Consider the following 17,764-nt stretch of genomic DNA (forward strand, 5'->3'; position numbering starts at 1 on the left):
ATAAACTATGTCCTCTTTAGGAAGTGACAGGTAAATGACGCTTTATACAACACTTATAGTCCTGCGGGCTCTCAGAGGAAAAACACAGCGCTAACATGACAAGCATCTCTCTATGTCGTCTAGAGCGGCACAGGACAAAGAGATTGGAGGAACCAGTCTAGAACAACAAGAGCAGGCGGAAGTTAACACGCTTGATCATTTTCCTTGTCTGAAAATTTGATATTTAAAAGTTTAATAGGATAAAACCTGCCGTAGTGTTTGTGATGCGGTTCAGTCTCTTTCTGCATAAATTACAGCAAAGGTGGACAGGAAGCAGTCAAACCTCCACTGAATGCATGAAAAAATAAGTCAGCAATATTATTTTAACCCTTTCATGCATAGAGTGGACAACTGTCTAAAAGCCATTTTCTTGTGCTTCTTGTGGATTTTTATGTTATAAATGAAGTGGACATTAATGCGTCATAAAATACACCATCAACTGCTGGCCATCAGCTGCAAATGCAAGAAATTATTTTAGTTAAATCCAATATGGCCGACCGAGCCTTTCCCTCCCTCTACTGTAGACGACTCTTGCAGGTAAAAAAAAAAATATTGTGACATCAGATAACCCCTAAAGAACAAAACTACTGATGTATTTTTCAAATAACAACTTTGTATTTGGAGAAAATTACAATTGATCACCTAAAAAAAATTTTATTAAAATAAAAATTTTACACATTTTTTTCCTACCTTTTTTATGCTTTAAGAAAAAAAAAAAAAAAAATTGGAAAAATATCCTGACATAAAGAATCATAATTCATGCATAAAAGGGCTCATCAAAAACATTTGACTTTCTGAGAAAAATTGTTTTTTTTAGTTCAACATATATTTGTCCAAGTCAGTGGATCTAAGACCTGATACCACTAGCACATTTCCATTGCCATTGTATAAGTGTATTTGTTGTAGTTAGATATTTTTATGAATTATACATATTTAGATAAAATTCACCTAAAAATCAACTTGTACACATTTAATTAAAATCATTATATTTCCTATTTTTATTTATTTGGTTCAGATCCTTGTTTGTGGCAATCAGAAACCCTGATCAAACCAAAAATAACTACCAGACTGAAGACTTACTGATAGTAATGGTGAAATAATAAATATACAAAATCCAGTATTCAACATGTTGCTGAACTGAATGAAGAGTGAAATGCTGAGAGATGTGTTGTGTTTAGCAACTAGCCTACAAATCCCTCTGACTCTTGAACAACAGGTAAGCTGGGGATATTGATATCGCTGCCAGATCCAAATTCCTACCACAGATCTATCAGAACTTATTATTGGTTTACTACAGCCCTCTAAATGTCTTACTGGGAGTTCTTGAGAAGGTTCTGATAAATATGGAGATCTTTTTAGTTCTTGGTACTTATTAGCACTATGTCACAGTACACTTGCTTGTCTACATCTGTAAGTAATTGACACCAAAATGTCTTCTTAATACACACAGTGAAGAGTTGTGCCACAGGTCTAAGACTTAAAATTAAAACAAAACTGCTATGACTAGACTTCTCCCTCAAGTTGTTAAAGTGCGGCGCTGCTACATTTATAAGTTTCACCAGCTTTGTTTTCTGCTATAGATAAGACAGACGCTCTCGTTCTGCTGCATGAGGTGATCTGATTTTTAAACAGCTTTTTAAATGTTTCTATGCTACGGCATCAACTTTAAAAACTCGTCTTGAATACATTTTTTTCAAAAAGCTCATTAGTTTGGACAATGTGTCAGAAAATACTGAGCTAGATTCCTAGATGGGGGGGGGGAGAGAAGGTTCAAAGCGAAATTCATCTGAGAATCTACGCTTCAAGGATTTACACTTATTAAAGCTCTGACAACTTCCAGCCTGATGAAGGCTGAATTAGCCCTATGAAGTCAAGGACTCTCACCAACAACATCATAATAGACTGATACAAACACCAATCATTTTTGCTCCCTTTGGACAAAGGAATGAGATTCACCAGGTCATTACACGTAATTTACTGAGGTGTCAGGACTGAGTTAGAGCCAAACTTGCTCACATTTCACACCAGCTTCCCCACATCACTGGTGTTGGCTTGCCTTTCTCCGCTAACACAGTCATGTAAATAGTGACACATTGTCCTTACTACAACCTGAATGCAGCGGCTGTGATTCAGTCATTAAAGAAACTATTGAGTGATGCATTTTGTTTTCATTTCCAAAAAGACAGTAAAAACACAGCAAGATAGTAGGTTGTTTGTTTTTGAATCACAATGAAAATTGTACAATTCTTCTAATTGTAGTCATTTTGTGAATATTTGGGTTGATGACATCAGAAAAGGTACCAACTATGGTGAAATGATGAATGGCCGGTATATCCCGGCATAAACTATCAAATTTTGAACCTGAAGTAGTCATAGAGCAAGCAAAATGACAAAGATGCCCAATGACGAACACCTATTGTAACATACCATTAAAGAGCAAAAAGCAATAAGAAAAATACAGAAAGATATACTCAAAAGAAATATTATCGGATGTCTTAAGGGGAAGCCAATCTTCATCTAAGGAGCAGTGTTGTTAGCATAGCAGAGCATTTGAAACAAAGCTCTGAGGATGTCATCGGCAGCAGGCGCGACATACTAAAGTGTGACACTGCCGACACTGAACACGTCCTTACAATGTGCCACGTCTCAATGCATCATTAGCAAGTCATCCGGTGTCACTTGAGGCTCCGCCGGTCAAGAAAAGCGTCAGTGTGTGAAAATGAGCTAAGCGGGCCAGGGTTAGGAGGTGAGGCCACAGGTGTTTCGCCTATATAAAGCGAGGCGCTGAAAGGCCTTCGCGCACTCGGGCCTCCCACTGTTGCATACACGCGACAGTGGATGAACCTCCTAGCAGCTGCCAAGCGGTATCATCTCACAGCGTGGCGCATGCAAGGAGGTCAGATTTAGACACGTTATTGTTAACCAAAGAGACACATGGGGTTGTTAAAATTTTCCTTCTGTACCCTCTTGGATCCGAGCAGCCACTGCAGCTACCGGGGCCGAAATGGCAAGCCATTGTCACATCGACTGAATGCTGAACACCTAAAAATAGAGCAGCCTCTGGAGCACAATGGGCCTGGACAAAATGGCCTTTTCACTGGCTGTCTTCAAGAGTCTGGAAGGCAGAAGTGAAGAGGAAAACGGCTCCTGCTCAAGACACTTTGGTCTTCTTTAGAAACACATATTTAAATCTAAATATCATTGAAAAGTACATTTTCATGTTAATTCAAAATGTGAAAGTCAGATTTATATAGAATGACATATTTCAAGGTAATTTTAACCTACTATAAAGTATTTCCTTACTGTATAGATTTGGAAAAATGATTGCATCAGTGCAGGTTAGAATGGAGACAGACATCCTGTGGTTCTGCAACGCATCAACATCAGTAGATGCGTTAAAGTTTGCTGGCCAATCAAGGCGCCAAGTTGTGCTGGAAAATGAAATATGAACCCTAAAAAAAAAACTTGTCAAAGGAGGGAAGCATGAACGGTTCTTAACTTTCCTGGTAGGTAGCTGAACTCACTTTGAAGCTCAGGCAACTTGATTCATAGAATCAAGTTCTAGGAGGGATAACATGCCCAAAACTTGTCCCTGTTGTGTATGCTTCTCGTACGTATTTTTTTCTTTCCTCTCAACTTTCCATTAATATACCTGGAAACAGTACACAGAACATCCACCTTCGATAACCGTGGCCTTCTGTGGGCAACCCTCGTTGTGAACGGTGGTAAAGGCTGTCAGTTAGCCCAACATTCAAGTTCCTCAGGACTGAGTTCGCCATAACTTTTATGTATTAGACCTTCTTTTAAACTTTGTTTTATTCAAATTTTCTGAAAAACTGATTAACATTAAAGAATTATGTGTGTTTGAGTGTTATTACGAGTTTGCTTTTTGAACAAATTACTGCAATGAACTAATTTCATATGATATTCTAATTTACACAAGCACACTACAGACCAAAAGTTATGAAGCAACTTCAAGTCATGATCTGCTGCCTGATCAGACCGTTTCCACTGATAGACACAATTTACGCAACAGGAACCAAATGTTTATCAAACAGGAAAAGTCCCAAGCAGTAAAAAAAATCTAAACGAAGAAAACAAAATTATAGTAAGATTTATTTTTGATGGACTAATTGTTTATTTTCAGCCTAAATAAACCAATCAACGTTTGACATTTTTGTATAAATCTGAAGTTTCCAAACTTTAGGACTGTAAAGGAGAAGTGCTAAGTTGTTTTCCTGCAATTTATGACAGCAAAACACAAAAAACAACAATACGAATAATAAGTGAAAGACAATGATTATAATATTTAATATTCTGTGACAAAATCTCTACAGGAAATGCTAATTAAACATTTGTTAGCAGACATCAATATCATATCCAGCATAAGAGCATTATGATCCGGAATATGTAAAGCATAAAGACGATGAAATAGAAAAATAAAAATTAAAATATGTGGGCAACCCTTTTGTACAGAGTCCTACAGAGACCAGCTGAAAGTGTGTGCAATCTGTTGCATTTTGTTAAACACTGGCAAAATCAGCTCCATCTTCTTGACTTTTAATACATTCAGGAAGCGTTTTTAAGTTTATAAAGGAGTTTAAAAATTCCAGAAATAACTTCAAACCGAGCGCATTACTGCTGAGAAGAAAAAACTGGGCAGGTTAAAGTGAGGTATCTAATCTGCTTACATTCAAGAACCATGACTGAAAACCGAAGTTCAGAAATAAATTTGTCTTTCGAATCAACATGGATGGATAATTTTACTAATCTTCAGAATGAAGTGGATGTCTCGACTCATAAAATAATAAGAAGAAAAGGCTAGGATTTAGTCATCGTCACATGACTTCACTGAGCAGATAGTTCACACAAGGTAGTTAATATTTACGTGCTTTGTAAGATTGTGGAACTCGATGAGGCAGAAGCAGAAGACAACACTCCGTTTCGTTTCAGATATACATATCCATGCCATTTACGAATCGGGAGAGAAAGGAAACAAAACAAAAAAAAAATCTTTTTCGTCTTCACTTTGAACATTTTCAATTTATATACAACAGTAAGGAACACTGTACAAAAAGAAATGCTCAGGTACTAATGTTTTAAACTCTAAACATGATTGTTTCTTCTTTTTTGCCCCCCCCCCTTCATTCCTTCATATATGATTCAGTACTGAGGTTTTTCCCTTTTTGACAGATGGAAGTGCATACACGAGTCAGATCCAGATACAATCACTCACTTGATAAAGACGCATTAGGACGTGTTAAAAGAATACTCATCGGACATTCAAGAGGACTATTTTATCACTTTGTTCTTTAACAAAAATAGACACGGCTTTTCCAGCCTTGAAATTCCCTCTCAGAATATATATATAAAATTATGTCTCATCTATTTACACTCAGATTGTGTTCTGAAGGATTAGAAAGGTACTGCTCCATCGCTGCTGGGGGTGCGGGCTGTGGGTAGTGCATTTTTTTTGTTTGTTTTTTTTTTTTAGTGTTGACCTGTCAGGAGGGCAAACGGAGATCTAGGGCGACACTGAACTTTTTCTCTGTTTGCTTTGCGGCCAGAGCCTGTCAGGCGTGGACAGATGACCAGCTGAAGATGATTGCAATTAGCCGATTGTGTGTGGAGGCTGAAGCCGGAGGAGGCCATGCTACACGTCTGCCCTGATCTGTAGTTAAGGAGTTTGAGGAGGAGCGGAGCCGAATTTAATGATGTTGATTTTAACCAGTTTAAACCATTCATCACTGGTGGCTGCGAATGACTTTAAGGTTAGGTGTCTAAGACTGTGCTTATGTTGTAGTAAGCAGCATGTGAAGGTATGTCTGTAAGTAGCAAAACCAACCAAGTCCAGTCTTGATGTGAAAACCCACATCTTAGCTTTTTCTTTGCAAATTATTAACATGTGCTAAAAACTTCATAAAGACCAGGTTTATGTGGCCAGTATGACATTTTGTTCTTCATTAAAAATATAGCCTAATTTGAAGGACATCTCTTTATTTTCTCTAATACTACCTTTAATATCCGACAGCTACGGTTGTTTTTCTGTGTAGGTACTTAAGTATAGGCAGTGTTTCAAGACGAGTCTGCAACGTTCTCACTGGTTCTTTGAAAAAGACAAGTTTCTCCTTCCATGATGGGCGCGTGGCTCCGCTGATTCTTAAACGGATGATTGGTCCCACACCTGCAGGAGGAGGCCAAAAAAATACATCTTAGCATTTTAAATGCTGGAATATTTTAGAACTCTTGCAAATGTTGAATCTTTTTAAAATAAATTGACTTTTAAAATATATTTTCTAGTATTACCTGCAAACTTCAAAGTGTTTTATTCATGGTTTATGTGATTGACTAGGGCTACACAATATTAGGAAAACATGCACTTGCTTCACAATGGATTTACTAATAGTGTCCTCACCACCAAGCTTTAGCATCTTAACCACTAAAAATACACTTTAAGTGTGGATACCATAAAAGGAGAAACAGTCTACAAACTATTGACCCGCAGGGACAGACTACACTTCTCAGATTTTTCTTCTAGTTCGTACTTTTGTATGAATGCATGTTGTTGTACCAAATACAGTCAAAATAATATAACATGTTTGTGGTTTCAAATAACATGGTTGCAATCACCGCATTTCCAAAATGTGGAAATGTTTAAGCCATATGAATATTTTCACAAAGCACTAAAAATATTTACCACAATAATCTTAAATTTGTTTTGACAAATTCGCAGCGAGGGCCATAAATAATTTTGCTTTCTCATAAAGCTGCACAACATTACATGACGTGGAAATAAAGGATCTCTTTGGGAGCCATAAATATTTGAGGTTCTTTAAGTTTTGTTTACTCGAAGAGAAGTCGTAGTAAAGCACAACATGAGGAGCCATGAACCTAAAGCTTTATCCTGCAAGCAGATGTTGACAAACCTTGTTGACGGGGTTTATGGGTGTGCGCCCAGAGCCAGTATGAAGTCTCTGGCGCTCCTCAAACCTTCCAGGTGACCTCTCCCTTCGAACGTCCATCATCCGGCCGGGGGAGCGGTCCATGCGGGGGTCTGCCATGGCCCTGCCCGGGGAACGTTCTAGCCTGGGGTCGGCGATGGCCCTGCCGGGAGACCCAACTATCCGGCTCTCCAGCATCCTGCCGGGGGACTTCTCTCTCTCCAGCGGGCGGCTCGGAGACTTGTCCCGCCGAAACTCTGTGCGGGCCTCTCTGTAGCGGTGGGGTGTGCCGGGGTCGCCGTGGACCAGAGGATTGGCGGCGAGCCTTTTGGAGATGTGCTCATTGTAGGAGGGTGGCCCACGCTTGTTGGGACTGTGGGGAGGAACCCAGGCGTAAAGACAGACATGGTGCATCATTTAGTGAAAGAGGTTTAAAGTCTGGGCTCTGCTTGGCACCGTAGGAGTCAGGATGTGGTGAGGGGGAATGGATTTATGCTAGCGCTAATTGAATCGGCTAACAAGTGCATTGTTGCTTGTGATTAGAGGTGACTGAACCCATCAACTCCATTTAGTCTGCTGAATTGAATTTAAGTTGGCGGTTGACAACAAAATAAAGAGGATTAATGAAGCTTTACACCAGTCAGCGCAAGAATAGCAAAAACATTTTTATTTTAAAGTTTATTATCGAGATGAGGTATTTCAACAAATCATTTAAAAATAAGTCGATGCAAAATTACGATCTGTGACAGATAAAAAATGGACCACCTTTCCTGTAAAATAAAACAAATGTTAATTTTTCATTAAAACATTCGAACCATCACCACGTGTGGACACCACCTGTGCCAGCTAAGCCCAGTGACCCATCAGCACCACATACTGTACATGAACCTGAACCGTGTGACTGGAAACATCCCCCTGCTCTAAACTTGTTCTGAGCCACATGCAGAACCTAATGTGCAGCTGAAATCAATACTCTACATAAAGACACCAAACCTTGCCTTGCTTTAGGTCAGCTAGCAGGACCAACATTATTTGTCTTTGATAAATGCCAAAATAATGAAAAGGTATGTACAATTTCCTTTCATTTTAGTTTCATCAGAATAAAAGACATTTGTAAACTTGAATCTGGCTCTGGATGTTGCTTTAATAGCTTCATCCTATCTGAGCAGCATTTCAGCCCACACCAGTAAAGGACTTGTTTCACCGTGGATAAGGACACTCTTCTGTTCAGCCACAATTTTACAAGGTCCTTTGCTGCTGTATGTTCCTGAAAGATACGATGGTTGGACATTCCCGTATTGTTTATACCTTTCTATAATTAAACAGACGAATATGGAAACTTCATTTTGTAATGCAAAGCTGACCTAAAACAAGACATTTTAGGTGCTGAGAAAAAAGTATATATATTTTTTTAACTAAATGACTAGTTAATCAAATCTCAACAGGCAAGAAAAAAAATTACATCTTCTTTGTTCATCTTTTTTTTTGGCAGGATTGTTGCTCCCTTGTAATATTATAAGTTCTTAATCTTTTATTTTGTATTTTTTGAAAACTGAAGGCAGAAATATAATATTCTGTTTGTCTTGAAAATGGATAGCACCTCAGAAACAAGCAGCATTTAAGAGGATGGCGTGTCACTAAAGCGGTCCCTAAATGAAAGACATAATTGAAGGCAAGTTCTTACCTCCGTCCCGAGCCGTTCCGCTGCAGATCTCCTCCTTCTTGACTCTGCACCAGGTTGCCTTTGCAGCAAATGACCCGCAGTTTGTTCTGGTAGGATGAGGCCAAGTAAATGGCCCCAGAGGAAATGGCTGGGCCAAGGTAACGTGGGTTTGGGATGTCCAAGTGTGCATATGAGTGTGACCTGAAGAGAAGGGAAAGCAAAAATATTTTAAACAATAACCAGAGCATTTCATAACTTTTTCTTATGGAACAGCACAAATATGCACAACTTGTGCTGTTCTCCGGGTTTGATTTGCCAATGCATTTTAAATGTTGTGTCACTCGGACTGAACCGAAGGTGCAACATTCATGTAGTCTACAAAAAGTGACCGAGCAGACTGTACTTCTTTCAGTGTTTATAACACGAGGCTGCACATCTTCTATAAGTCTGCTTTGGCGTGCGTGATCTCTTTTGCAATCTTCATATGGGGTAAAGGCATCAGAGCCAGGGACTTAAAAAAAAAGCTTAGCAAGCTGATAAAGGAGGATCACTCTGCACATAATCTCCTGGGGTTCCTGTACAAAGGATTCTTCATAAACTTAACGTCATTACAGAGAACCCAGAGGATCCTCCTCATCAGACTGTGTCTTCAGTCACAGGCTGCTTCAGGTTAGCTGTAATACTGACCACTACATTCCTATCCACAGCCATCACCATTTGTAGCAACTGTAATAATGAGTTACAACATTTATTTTTACTTTTAGAATGAAATCAGTTTCTTTTCACTTCACAGTTATGCACTATGTTTTGTCATTCCCTGTAACTAACATTTCAAAACCAAAGAACTAAAAATAAAAATGTACCAGTAAAATACATGAGATCCTCAGCCTTGAAGTTTTGGAGTATACACTATACGTTGTTTTATTGTGAAATTTAAAAACCACAATTCAGTTTTATTTTTAGGTCCTAAACCAGAAAGGAAAAAAAAACAAACATATTTTTCGAGGGGGAAAAGATCCATAATTTCCTGTCTAGTGGCAGACAGACTGCCTTTATACATCACTCCTTTCTCATGGCTATTAAATTTTAGGTAACCGTTTTTCTGACCTATCCCATAAATTCAAGGCTTCCACAAATTTTCAGATTTTAATTGGGAAAAGCCAAATAAAAAAAATGAAAACCATGCATCCTTTTGCTTCCACTTCAGAGTTCTGCACTATATTGTGTTGGTTTAACATATACATTAAAGTTTATTACAGTAATACCAAAAACTGTATAAAAAAAATAAACCATAAACATCTTTTAAAAACAAAAATAACGTCTTACCCAAGAGCAGCATGTCCCTGAATTTCAATAACATCCAAAGAGTTGAAATAAGTCACAAACAGGTAGGGCTCTCTGTAGGCTTGAAAACAAACATTTCATTCAACATCATTACTGGTTTTTATCCTTTATAATCAATTACAATTCATCAAAAAGAGACACTCAAACTGGTTGACATTTACCAAATGAGAGAGGCAGACGGCTCCATTTGATATCGTCTGTTCTACTTCTGCGGCCATATGCATCAACAAACACACCAAACTCTGCAAGACAAAAGTCCAGAAGTTTAAAGACCCGGAAAGAACAGGAAACACCGCCTTTCCACTTTGGTGAACCTGCTAGTAATGTGTTCTCAATATACAGTACAGACCAAAAGTTTGGACACACCTTTCTAATTCAATGGGTTTTCTTTATTTTCATGACTATTTATAAGGCAAGAAATCCCACTTATTAACCTGACAGGGCACACCTATGAAGTGAAAACTATTTCAGGTGACGACCTCTTGAAGCTCATCAAGAAAATGCAGAGTGTGTGCAAAGCAGTAATCACAGCAAAAGGTTGCTACTTTGAGGAAACTAGAATATAAGGGGTATTTTCAGTTGTTTTACACTTTTTGTTTAGTACATATTTCCACATGTGTTATTCATAGTTTTGATGCCTTCAGTGTGAATCTACAATGTCAATAGTCATGAAAATAAAGGAAACTCATTGAAATAAAAGGTGTGTCCAAACTTTTGATCTGTACTGTATATAACCACATAAATAAATAAATGTCAAACCATGGAAACAGAGCAGGTACTCATCCTTCTGTGGGGCTGTGGTGACTTGGATGATGGAGATGGGAAAGCTGTGGGAGGATGCAGCGAAGACAGCTGAAGCCAGCGTTACGTCGTTTTTATCCAAGAACTCTGCAGAAACGAATCCCCAGAGATATTTAACTCATTCAGGTGTGAACGCTCAAATGCTGCTGTGACAGAACTGCTCTGCTGTAAATGTTTGTGTAAAACCATCTGGTTACAATGACATAACAGTACAAATTACGACACGTACCTTCCAGCACATACTGCTTCATCTCGATCTCATAGAACTTATTTGTGCCAATTATGATGCTGTATCCAGTGAAGTGAATACAGCTGCATGGCTCTGATGTCTCAATCTCCTGCAAATGCAAACAGAGAATGGATGAGCATATTCTTTAAATTCCCACTCCGAGCAGATCTTCCATGCCGTTCGTTTACCTTTCTGATGCAGAACTTGTTGAGGCTTTCATTATGTCGCAGGATGGTAATCTTGTTAGGCATCGCAGCACAGATGCAGAGTCCGTTATCGATCTGCAAAGACAGAACAGCTCTAATCAGGACAGAGGTAAATATCTGCAATCACTGCTTTGTTGTTCCTGTTAAGATCAGCTCAATAACTGACTGGGTGACAGTCCGTCAGGGTTTAGCTCCATTTACGCAGCAAATGGTCTCACCTTTCCAGAAGAGAAGAGGTGGCATCCTTTCACTGTCTCAAAGATGAAAGGGTTGAGGTCAGGCTGAGCTGGGAGATGGGACTGTGACAAAGACTGTTTCACCTTCTTGATCTCCACCAAACACAGCGCTCTCTCCTCCCCTGAATGACATCAGCCAGACCAGACATTATAAAGTATACAAGGAATTGCCCACAAATTGGGGTTTAGAAAGTAAATGTATGGCTTTTAAGATTTTTTTATGCCTTTAGTACCAACATATATGGCAACTAATTATTTAAGAAAATAACAAAAAAAAAATTATACATTTAACTTGTGTCAATTCACATCTTGATATCACTTTATAAGTGTTTTGGGAGGAAGATGGATTTGGCCATGTAGTTTGGGTATGAATCTAACCACAGAAGTAATGCCAATCTAAATAACTGTAGCTGATTACATTGTAACTGTTAAAACCAGACTGTTATATTACTTTGCTGCAGTAGGAATGATTATTACTTTTCTCCTAAGTAAAAACAATCATTTTACAGTGAAAGTACTTTCACTCAGTTCTCATACAATGAGAATGTCGTACCAGTGATCATCAGCAGCTTATCAAGCTCCCTCAGGATCTGGATCTGGAAAACCGAAGTCAGTCCAGGGATGTGCGTCAAAGAGTTCTTGATGACGTTGAGAGCATACAAGCCCTCCTCAGAGCCAACTAGAACAATCTGAAGGGAAAGATGAGGCAGGTAGTGAGGAAAATGTAGTAGTCAGGCAAATTGCCTCACCACAAACATGGTTAGAAAACCTCTTTTGTGGTTACTGTACCTGGTCTGTGAGAGGTAGGGTGCAGTTTATGTCCAAGCGGTCATCCCCCTCCAGCTTCAGCAGAGAGTTGCCCAGAAGTTTCTATTAAGACAATAAACAAAGAAAAGCAGAAAGATTCAGAAATCTGAAAATAAGTTGAATTAGAGGCAAGTAAACTCAGAGCGTGACTGCCGGAGAGCTTTTACAAACAAAATTGGCAAAGCACCAATATAGCAAGGCTTATTTCACATACAGGGTTATGTATGAAGCACACAATTTGTCATCCCTCCAGTAAACCAGTTAACTTGAATCTTTCCAGTTTTGTGGGTACTGTTTTGTTTTTTTTTGGTAATTAAGTTTTAAATACATTTCATTATACATTATCTATCTATTGCAACTGAAAAGAGAAAAAATAGTCAAATAACCAAAGAACAACAATGCAAATCTTGTATGTGCTAAATGCTGCTCTGCGATATTTCTTGTAGCATCATTTTTACTGTATAACTTGCATTAGTGAATCTGGAGGTCTAACAAAGCTCATAAAGCCAAAGAGATGCAGTGGAGGGAGGAGCTTTAGACAAAAGGACAGCTGCACTGGAGAAAATGATGAGGGAAAACTGGATAGAAAGTAAAGTAATTTAGGGAAAAGCCCACATGTGAAAAAACAGGGAAAGAAATATAAAAAAAAAAATCTAATATGAGATAATCTTGCAACAGTAGTCTGTAATCAGAAAAACATTAAATATGGTCAAGATTATGAATCTCCTGGCTGGAAATGAAAACACAAATTTTACTAGACTGTCAACAATGGAATACTTTGTGTGATGTAAACAAATGAGGCACTAATTCAGGGATGCATCAATAAATGGGCTTTTGACCAGAATGCATCAACCTTTTTTATTTTAGCTTGGCCTGTGACCAGCTGGTCAGAACATCAGTTCTTCTTGCACACCACAAGAAAGAGGTAGAAGGTTGCAGCAACAACTAAAATAGTGTAGATGTTGTTACTGGATGAAGATTAAAAAAAGCTACTCTGTTTTTTAATGATATTAAAATGACATTCTTAGACCTCCCTGTGGATTATTTAGGCTGTAAGGGAGTGAGAGTTGAAAACTTTCAGCAGATACCAGGAAGGTTAAACACAATACCGCAAAGTTACTTTGTTTTGAGCGTCTGTCTGCCTGTTTCACATGATAGATGCTGAATTTGGAAATGTTAGCAATGTGAAAATCTTGGTTAAGTCTTTTCAGTTTGTTGTTGTACATTCTCTACAATATACAAACAGAAACAGTTGTTAGAGTAATGCTAACCATGCTAATTGCTAATCACTCCAGTTGTGCAGCTTTTAATTTGGTAGCCGACTCTGGTAAAAGTCTTTGTTTTGCGCAAACTACAAAGCTGTGGGTGAATGTTCTTATCCCAGTGTGCGTGTTATTTTGCAATAGGTTCAGCCTTTATCAACAAATCAGTAAATTTAGAACTTGATCCCACAAGTCTTATGTTAAAGTTAGAAACATAAGACTAACTTTCACATTAGTTAGTCTTATGAAACCAAATTCATAGAACTTATGTTAAGAAACCACATTCTTGGGGAAGAAAAAAACTATAGCAAAATCTAGACTTATTTCATGTGACTGAGATCAAACTGTTGTGTTCACAGCCAAATAAACTTTAAAAAAAACTGGAAGAAGAGTTAAAACAGTTCCAAGTAATGACAGTAGAGGTTAGAAGGTAACAGAAATGTAATGTCTAAATACAGAGGTGGTAGAGGCAAGGGCACAGTATTTGGAGAAAAGCTGAAACAATTCAGTGCTAAGATAGCATTACAAAGAAAGCAGAAGATGGGGGGGAATGTTGCAAGAAAACAGAAAGAAAGGAACAAGCATCAGCCCATGATATCTGTTGTTGCAAAAACCGATCATGTCATGGTTTACCAAATAGGGCTTTAGCACAGCTTTTGCAGGAGCATGCAACACAGCATACGCTAAAATGTCTGCCGCAGCATGTTCATGTCCATGCGTTAATGTGGTTTATATTAATGAAAATGTATGAAGTACAACTATTTTTCGAAGGCATCTGTTCTGATCAACCATATCGAGTAAGTGACTCTGGACTGCGCTGACCTCAACTATCGTGCACACAGTTTTATACATATTTTGGACAGCTGACACATGCTTAGTCGGACGGACGACTGAAGCCCAAGCGTTCGTGCAGCCACTTACTGTACCTGAACCAGAGGTGATAGGTTCTTCTGTCTTTTAGAAACGCCTGCCTATAACATGATCCACATAACCAGGTTGAATGGAGATATACGCACACACACAATCACAGTCACACACGTACCAACCAATTTATTCACAGAGGAGGACAACAAGTGGGTACAGGATGAAAATATTGAACACGTGCAAAGAGAGAGAGAAAGGAGAGAAAACAAGAAGTGAAGATGCTGGGCTGATGAGGAATAAAAAGCATCTTAATTCACTTCTTAAAATGTTGCCCCAAACAAGACTAAGATCTTTTGATTTGGTTAAAATTGGTCTAATATTAAGAAACCAAGGACTAGTTTCACACCCCTTGTTTACAAAAGTATTTACATATTGAGCAGCACAAAATCTTAAAATAATGTATGAATATTTAAACTTATACTTAAATGACAAAATTATACTTACCGCCTCAGCTTCTGCTCTGTCTTTAGACCCCCGGCTACCGACCATGACAGACTCCAGCACTGCCACCCAGCGCTGCTTGTCAGGGAAGCTGGGAGCCATGAAGTAGAGGCACTGGCCCGGCCAACATGTGGTGTGGGGATGGGACTCCAGCTTCAACACATATGGAATGTCTGAGAAGGGGTACAAAAAAAGCAAAAAATATATATACGCATTTGGATGCCAATATATTTAAAGATTCTAAAAATCAGAAACTCAATATAAATGCTCAAATGACAGAATACCTTTAAAAAATATAAATATATAATTTCTGGTGAGGAGTAAAATATAAATAGGAAACATCCACATCTATTGCCACTTAAAATGGCTAAATCTCACAGGTGCATCATATCAGGAATAAATGGTCAGAACATAATTACTCAAGGAGGTTTTTTCCTGTGTATGGAAGCATAGAAGGGTTTAGGCATAAAATAATGAAACTCCGATTTAACTGTGTATAAAAGGGTGCTTGAGGAAATTGTGACCTCATTTGTAAAAAAATAAATTAATGAACAAAAGAGAGGTGATGTAGAACTGGGCCTTTGAAACAGGCTGTTTGAAACCCCTTAAATATCTCACAGATGAAAGTTTAGATGGCTGGTAGATGGCTACAATAAGCTTTAACCAAAATGAGTAAAATTATCAGTAAGGCAGCAGGTTGTCCCAACTTCTTCCTCATTCAGAATACAGACCTTAGTTGCTATCTTTTATTTAAGAAACCAAACAAGGTAAGAGTTTAACAATCAACTGTAACTAAATCACTACGTTTTTTTTTGTTTTTTTTTAGATATATACAAGTTTACACATCAATATTTGAAGATTTCTCAAAAACAAACAAAAAAGTAGTTGTTGGTATGGCCTAATTTTTTTTTTTTTTTTTTTACAAATGCCATAGTGAAAACAAACATTGAAACCAGGAAATGACTAAATGAAAAACTTTCAATATTTTTTCATTAGCAGAATTAACTAGTTTTTCTTACCCGACTTGGCCGTGTTGATGAGCTCAGAGGCACCGACGGCTCCATGAACTGTGACCTCTCCGTCACCTAAACACAGCTCAAACTCCTCCTCGGCCTTTAGAGAGTCTAAAAACAAACAGATGGATTCCACTGTGGTCTATACAGAAAAACCTGAACTGAAATCATAACGTCATTATTATAAATTCAACAAAATTATCTTTCTTTAAAAGTGTAATGCATAGAAAAAAAACAAAAAAACAATTGTTGACCTTCTGCAGGTTCAGTATCATAGACTGATAGTTTGGTTCCGTCCAGAATCACATATTTCCTCTCCCATCCTTGCTGGCCGCGTTTGCCATTTCTATCCAGTGAAATATGAAGGTTTAAACTATTTATTAGTGCTGTATAAAACATTCAGAAAAGCTGTAAAATACTTGTACTAGGGAAGACTATTACCTAGGCTGCTTCATCCAGCCTTCGAGACGAACATGCCCAGTGGCCTCCTTCATTTGCAAAGCGGGTGAGTTTGTCTTTTCTCTGCACAAAGCCTCTGAGAAGTGAGTGGCATACTCAGCTGGCAGACCACAGGTGGCTGGCAGACACGGGGAACACTTGGGGTGGCACAGGGTGTGGCACTCTGCAACGAGACAAAAAGAAGGATGAAAAAAAGCCTTTAAAATAGCTCATCATTACATTAAAAATAACCCTGAGATCCAGCTTTGTTACCAAAAAGCATCTAGAATAATCCTCTCTGGATATTTAATTATCCTTATCAGAAATTGTAGAGTTCATTTAAATAGTTTCCTGGCACAGACTGGCCTTTTAAATATAGTCCATAAACTTGGTTTTAGCTTGTGGCCATTCCCGAAGCCTAACGTGAGCCTGACTTATCCACTCCAAACTAGTTTTGACGTTGGTTTAAAAATCAGTGTCCTGTTAAAAACGCCCAACTGTGGCCAAATTTCAACCATCTGTCCCTCTCGGATAAAAAGAAACTGGTGAAATGAATGACGAACTGAAAGCTGGTTGCTGGAGCCTCAGAGAAGACAGCTTGACTTCAACTTGATCTGTAGAGAACAGAGGGGCAAGATGGCCCTTGAAGAAAAGGTTTCATAGTCAGATAAGGTAGTATTGCCACAATAAGAAAAGGTGTCTGCAAAAGGAAGGTAAGGCTTTCAAACTACAGAACAGCACAAAAACTGTACAACAGGGGTATTCAAAGTCAATCCACAAGGGATCCTGCATGTTTTAGTTCTCTCCCTGGTGGTAGTAGCATCCTTTTCAATGTTCTTCTTATTCCTTCTAATGAGCCATCATTCGATCCAGGTGCATTAAACCAGGAAGAGAACTAAAACATGCAGGATGCCGGCCCTTGAGGACCGACTTTGGGTACCACTGCTGTAAAACAAAATGGTGGAGGAATCATGATAAGGGTATGTTAGGAATAATTAGGCATGCAAGACTTCCTCCAAATCACTCTACTTCACCTCAAATCAATTACTAGATGATGGAAACTTGGGCAATATCAGCTGTTCCAGTCAGACAATGAGAACAAATTTATTAAAACCACGGAGAAGACAAAATGACTGGAAATGTCTGGACTATTTTTGTTGGATCCTTGGCAAAAAATATGGTAAGAAGAGTGATCAAATAACCAGCTGGAATTATACCCGAGTCCTGCTGACTGCTACACTTTTGCTTTTTTCTACACATTGCTAAGGGAAGTGTGTTTAAACATTAGTGGAGGGTGGATATATATATATGTAATCACACCAACACACTCCCAAAATGTTTAAGATATTCATCCCAATGAATGGGGTAAACTCCAGACCAGCAGTCAATTAATCACCTTGGACACTGTTGTCTTAGTTAT

At 38.4% G+C, this 17,764-nt stretch overlaps 1 protein-coding gene across 7 annotated transcripts in view; it reads right to left on the reverse strand.

Moving 5' to 3' along the window:
- Positions 1-4,322: 4,322 nt before the first annotated feature.
- cita (citron rho-interacting serine/threonine kinase a) overlaps positions 4,323-17,764 on the reverse strand; it is a 46,412-nt gene continuing 32,970 nt past the window's right edge. For 4 of the 7 annotated variants that reach the window (XM_028002826.1, XM_028002824.1, XM_028002828.1 and 1 more), the window contains 15 exons: positions 16,348-16,528; positions 16,161-16,252; positions 15,913-16,017; positions 14,897-15,066; positions 12,249-12,329; positions 12,013-12,148; positions 11,442-11,581; positions 11,206-11,298; positions 11,018-11,126; positions 10,747-10,875; positions 10,149-10,229; positions 9,970-10,048; positions 8,665-8,844; positions 6,966-7,353; positions 4,323-6,223 (listed from right to left, as the gene is read on the reverse strand). In XM_028002826.1, the coding sequence (XP_027858627.1) occupies positions 6,200-6,223; positions 6,966-7,353; positions 8,665-8,844; positions 9,970-10,048; positions 10,149-10,229; positions 10,747-10,875; positions 11,018-11,126; positions 11,206-11,298; positions 11,442-11,581; positions 12,013-12,148; positions 12,249-12,329; positions 14,897-15,066; positions 15,913-16,017; positions 16,161-16,252; positions 16,348-16,528 (1,988 nt within the window). In that variant the 3' untranslated portion in view covers positions 4,323-6,199. Of the gene's footprint in view, positions 6,224-6,965; positions 7,354-8,664; positions 8,845-9,969; positions 10,049-10,148; positions 10,230-10,746; positions 10,876-11,017; positions 11,127-11,205; positions 11,299-11,441; positions 11,582-12,012; positions 12,149-12,248; positions 12,330-14,454; positions 14,500-14,896; positions 15,067-15,912; positions 16,018-16,160; positions 16,253-16,347; positions 16,529-17,764 lie in introns of all 7 variants that reach the window. The other 3 variants (XM_028002822.1, XM_028002821.1, XM_028002823.1) reach the window with 1 other exon arrangement.

The sequence above is a fragment of the Xiphophorus couchianus genome, chromosome 20 (assembly GCF_001444195.1).
Source record: "Xiphophorus couchianus chromosome 20, X_couchianus-1.0, whole genome shotgun sequence".
NCBI classification, from domain to species: domain Eukaryota; kingdom Metazoa; phylum Chordata; class Actinopteri; order Cyprinodontiformes; family Poeciliidae; genus Xiphophorus; species Xiphophorus couchianus.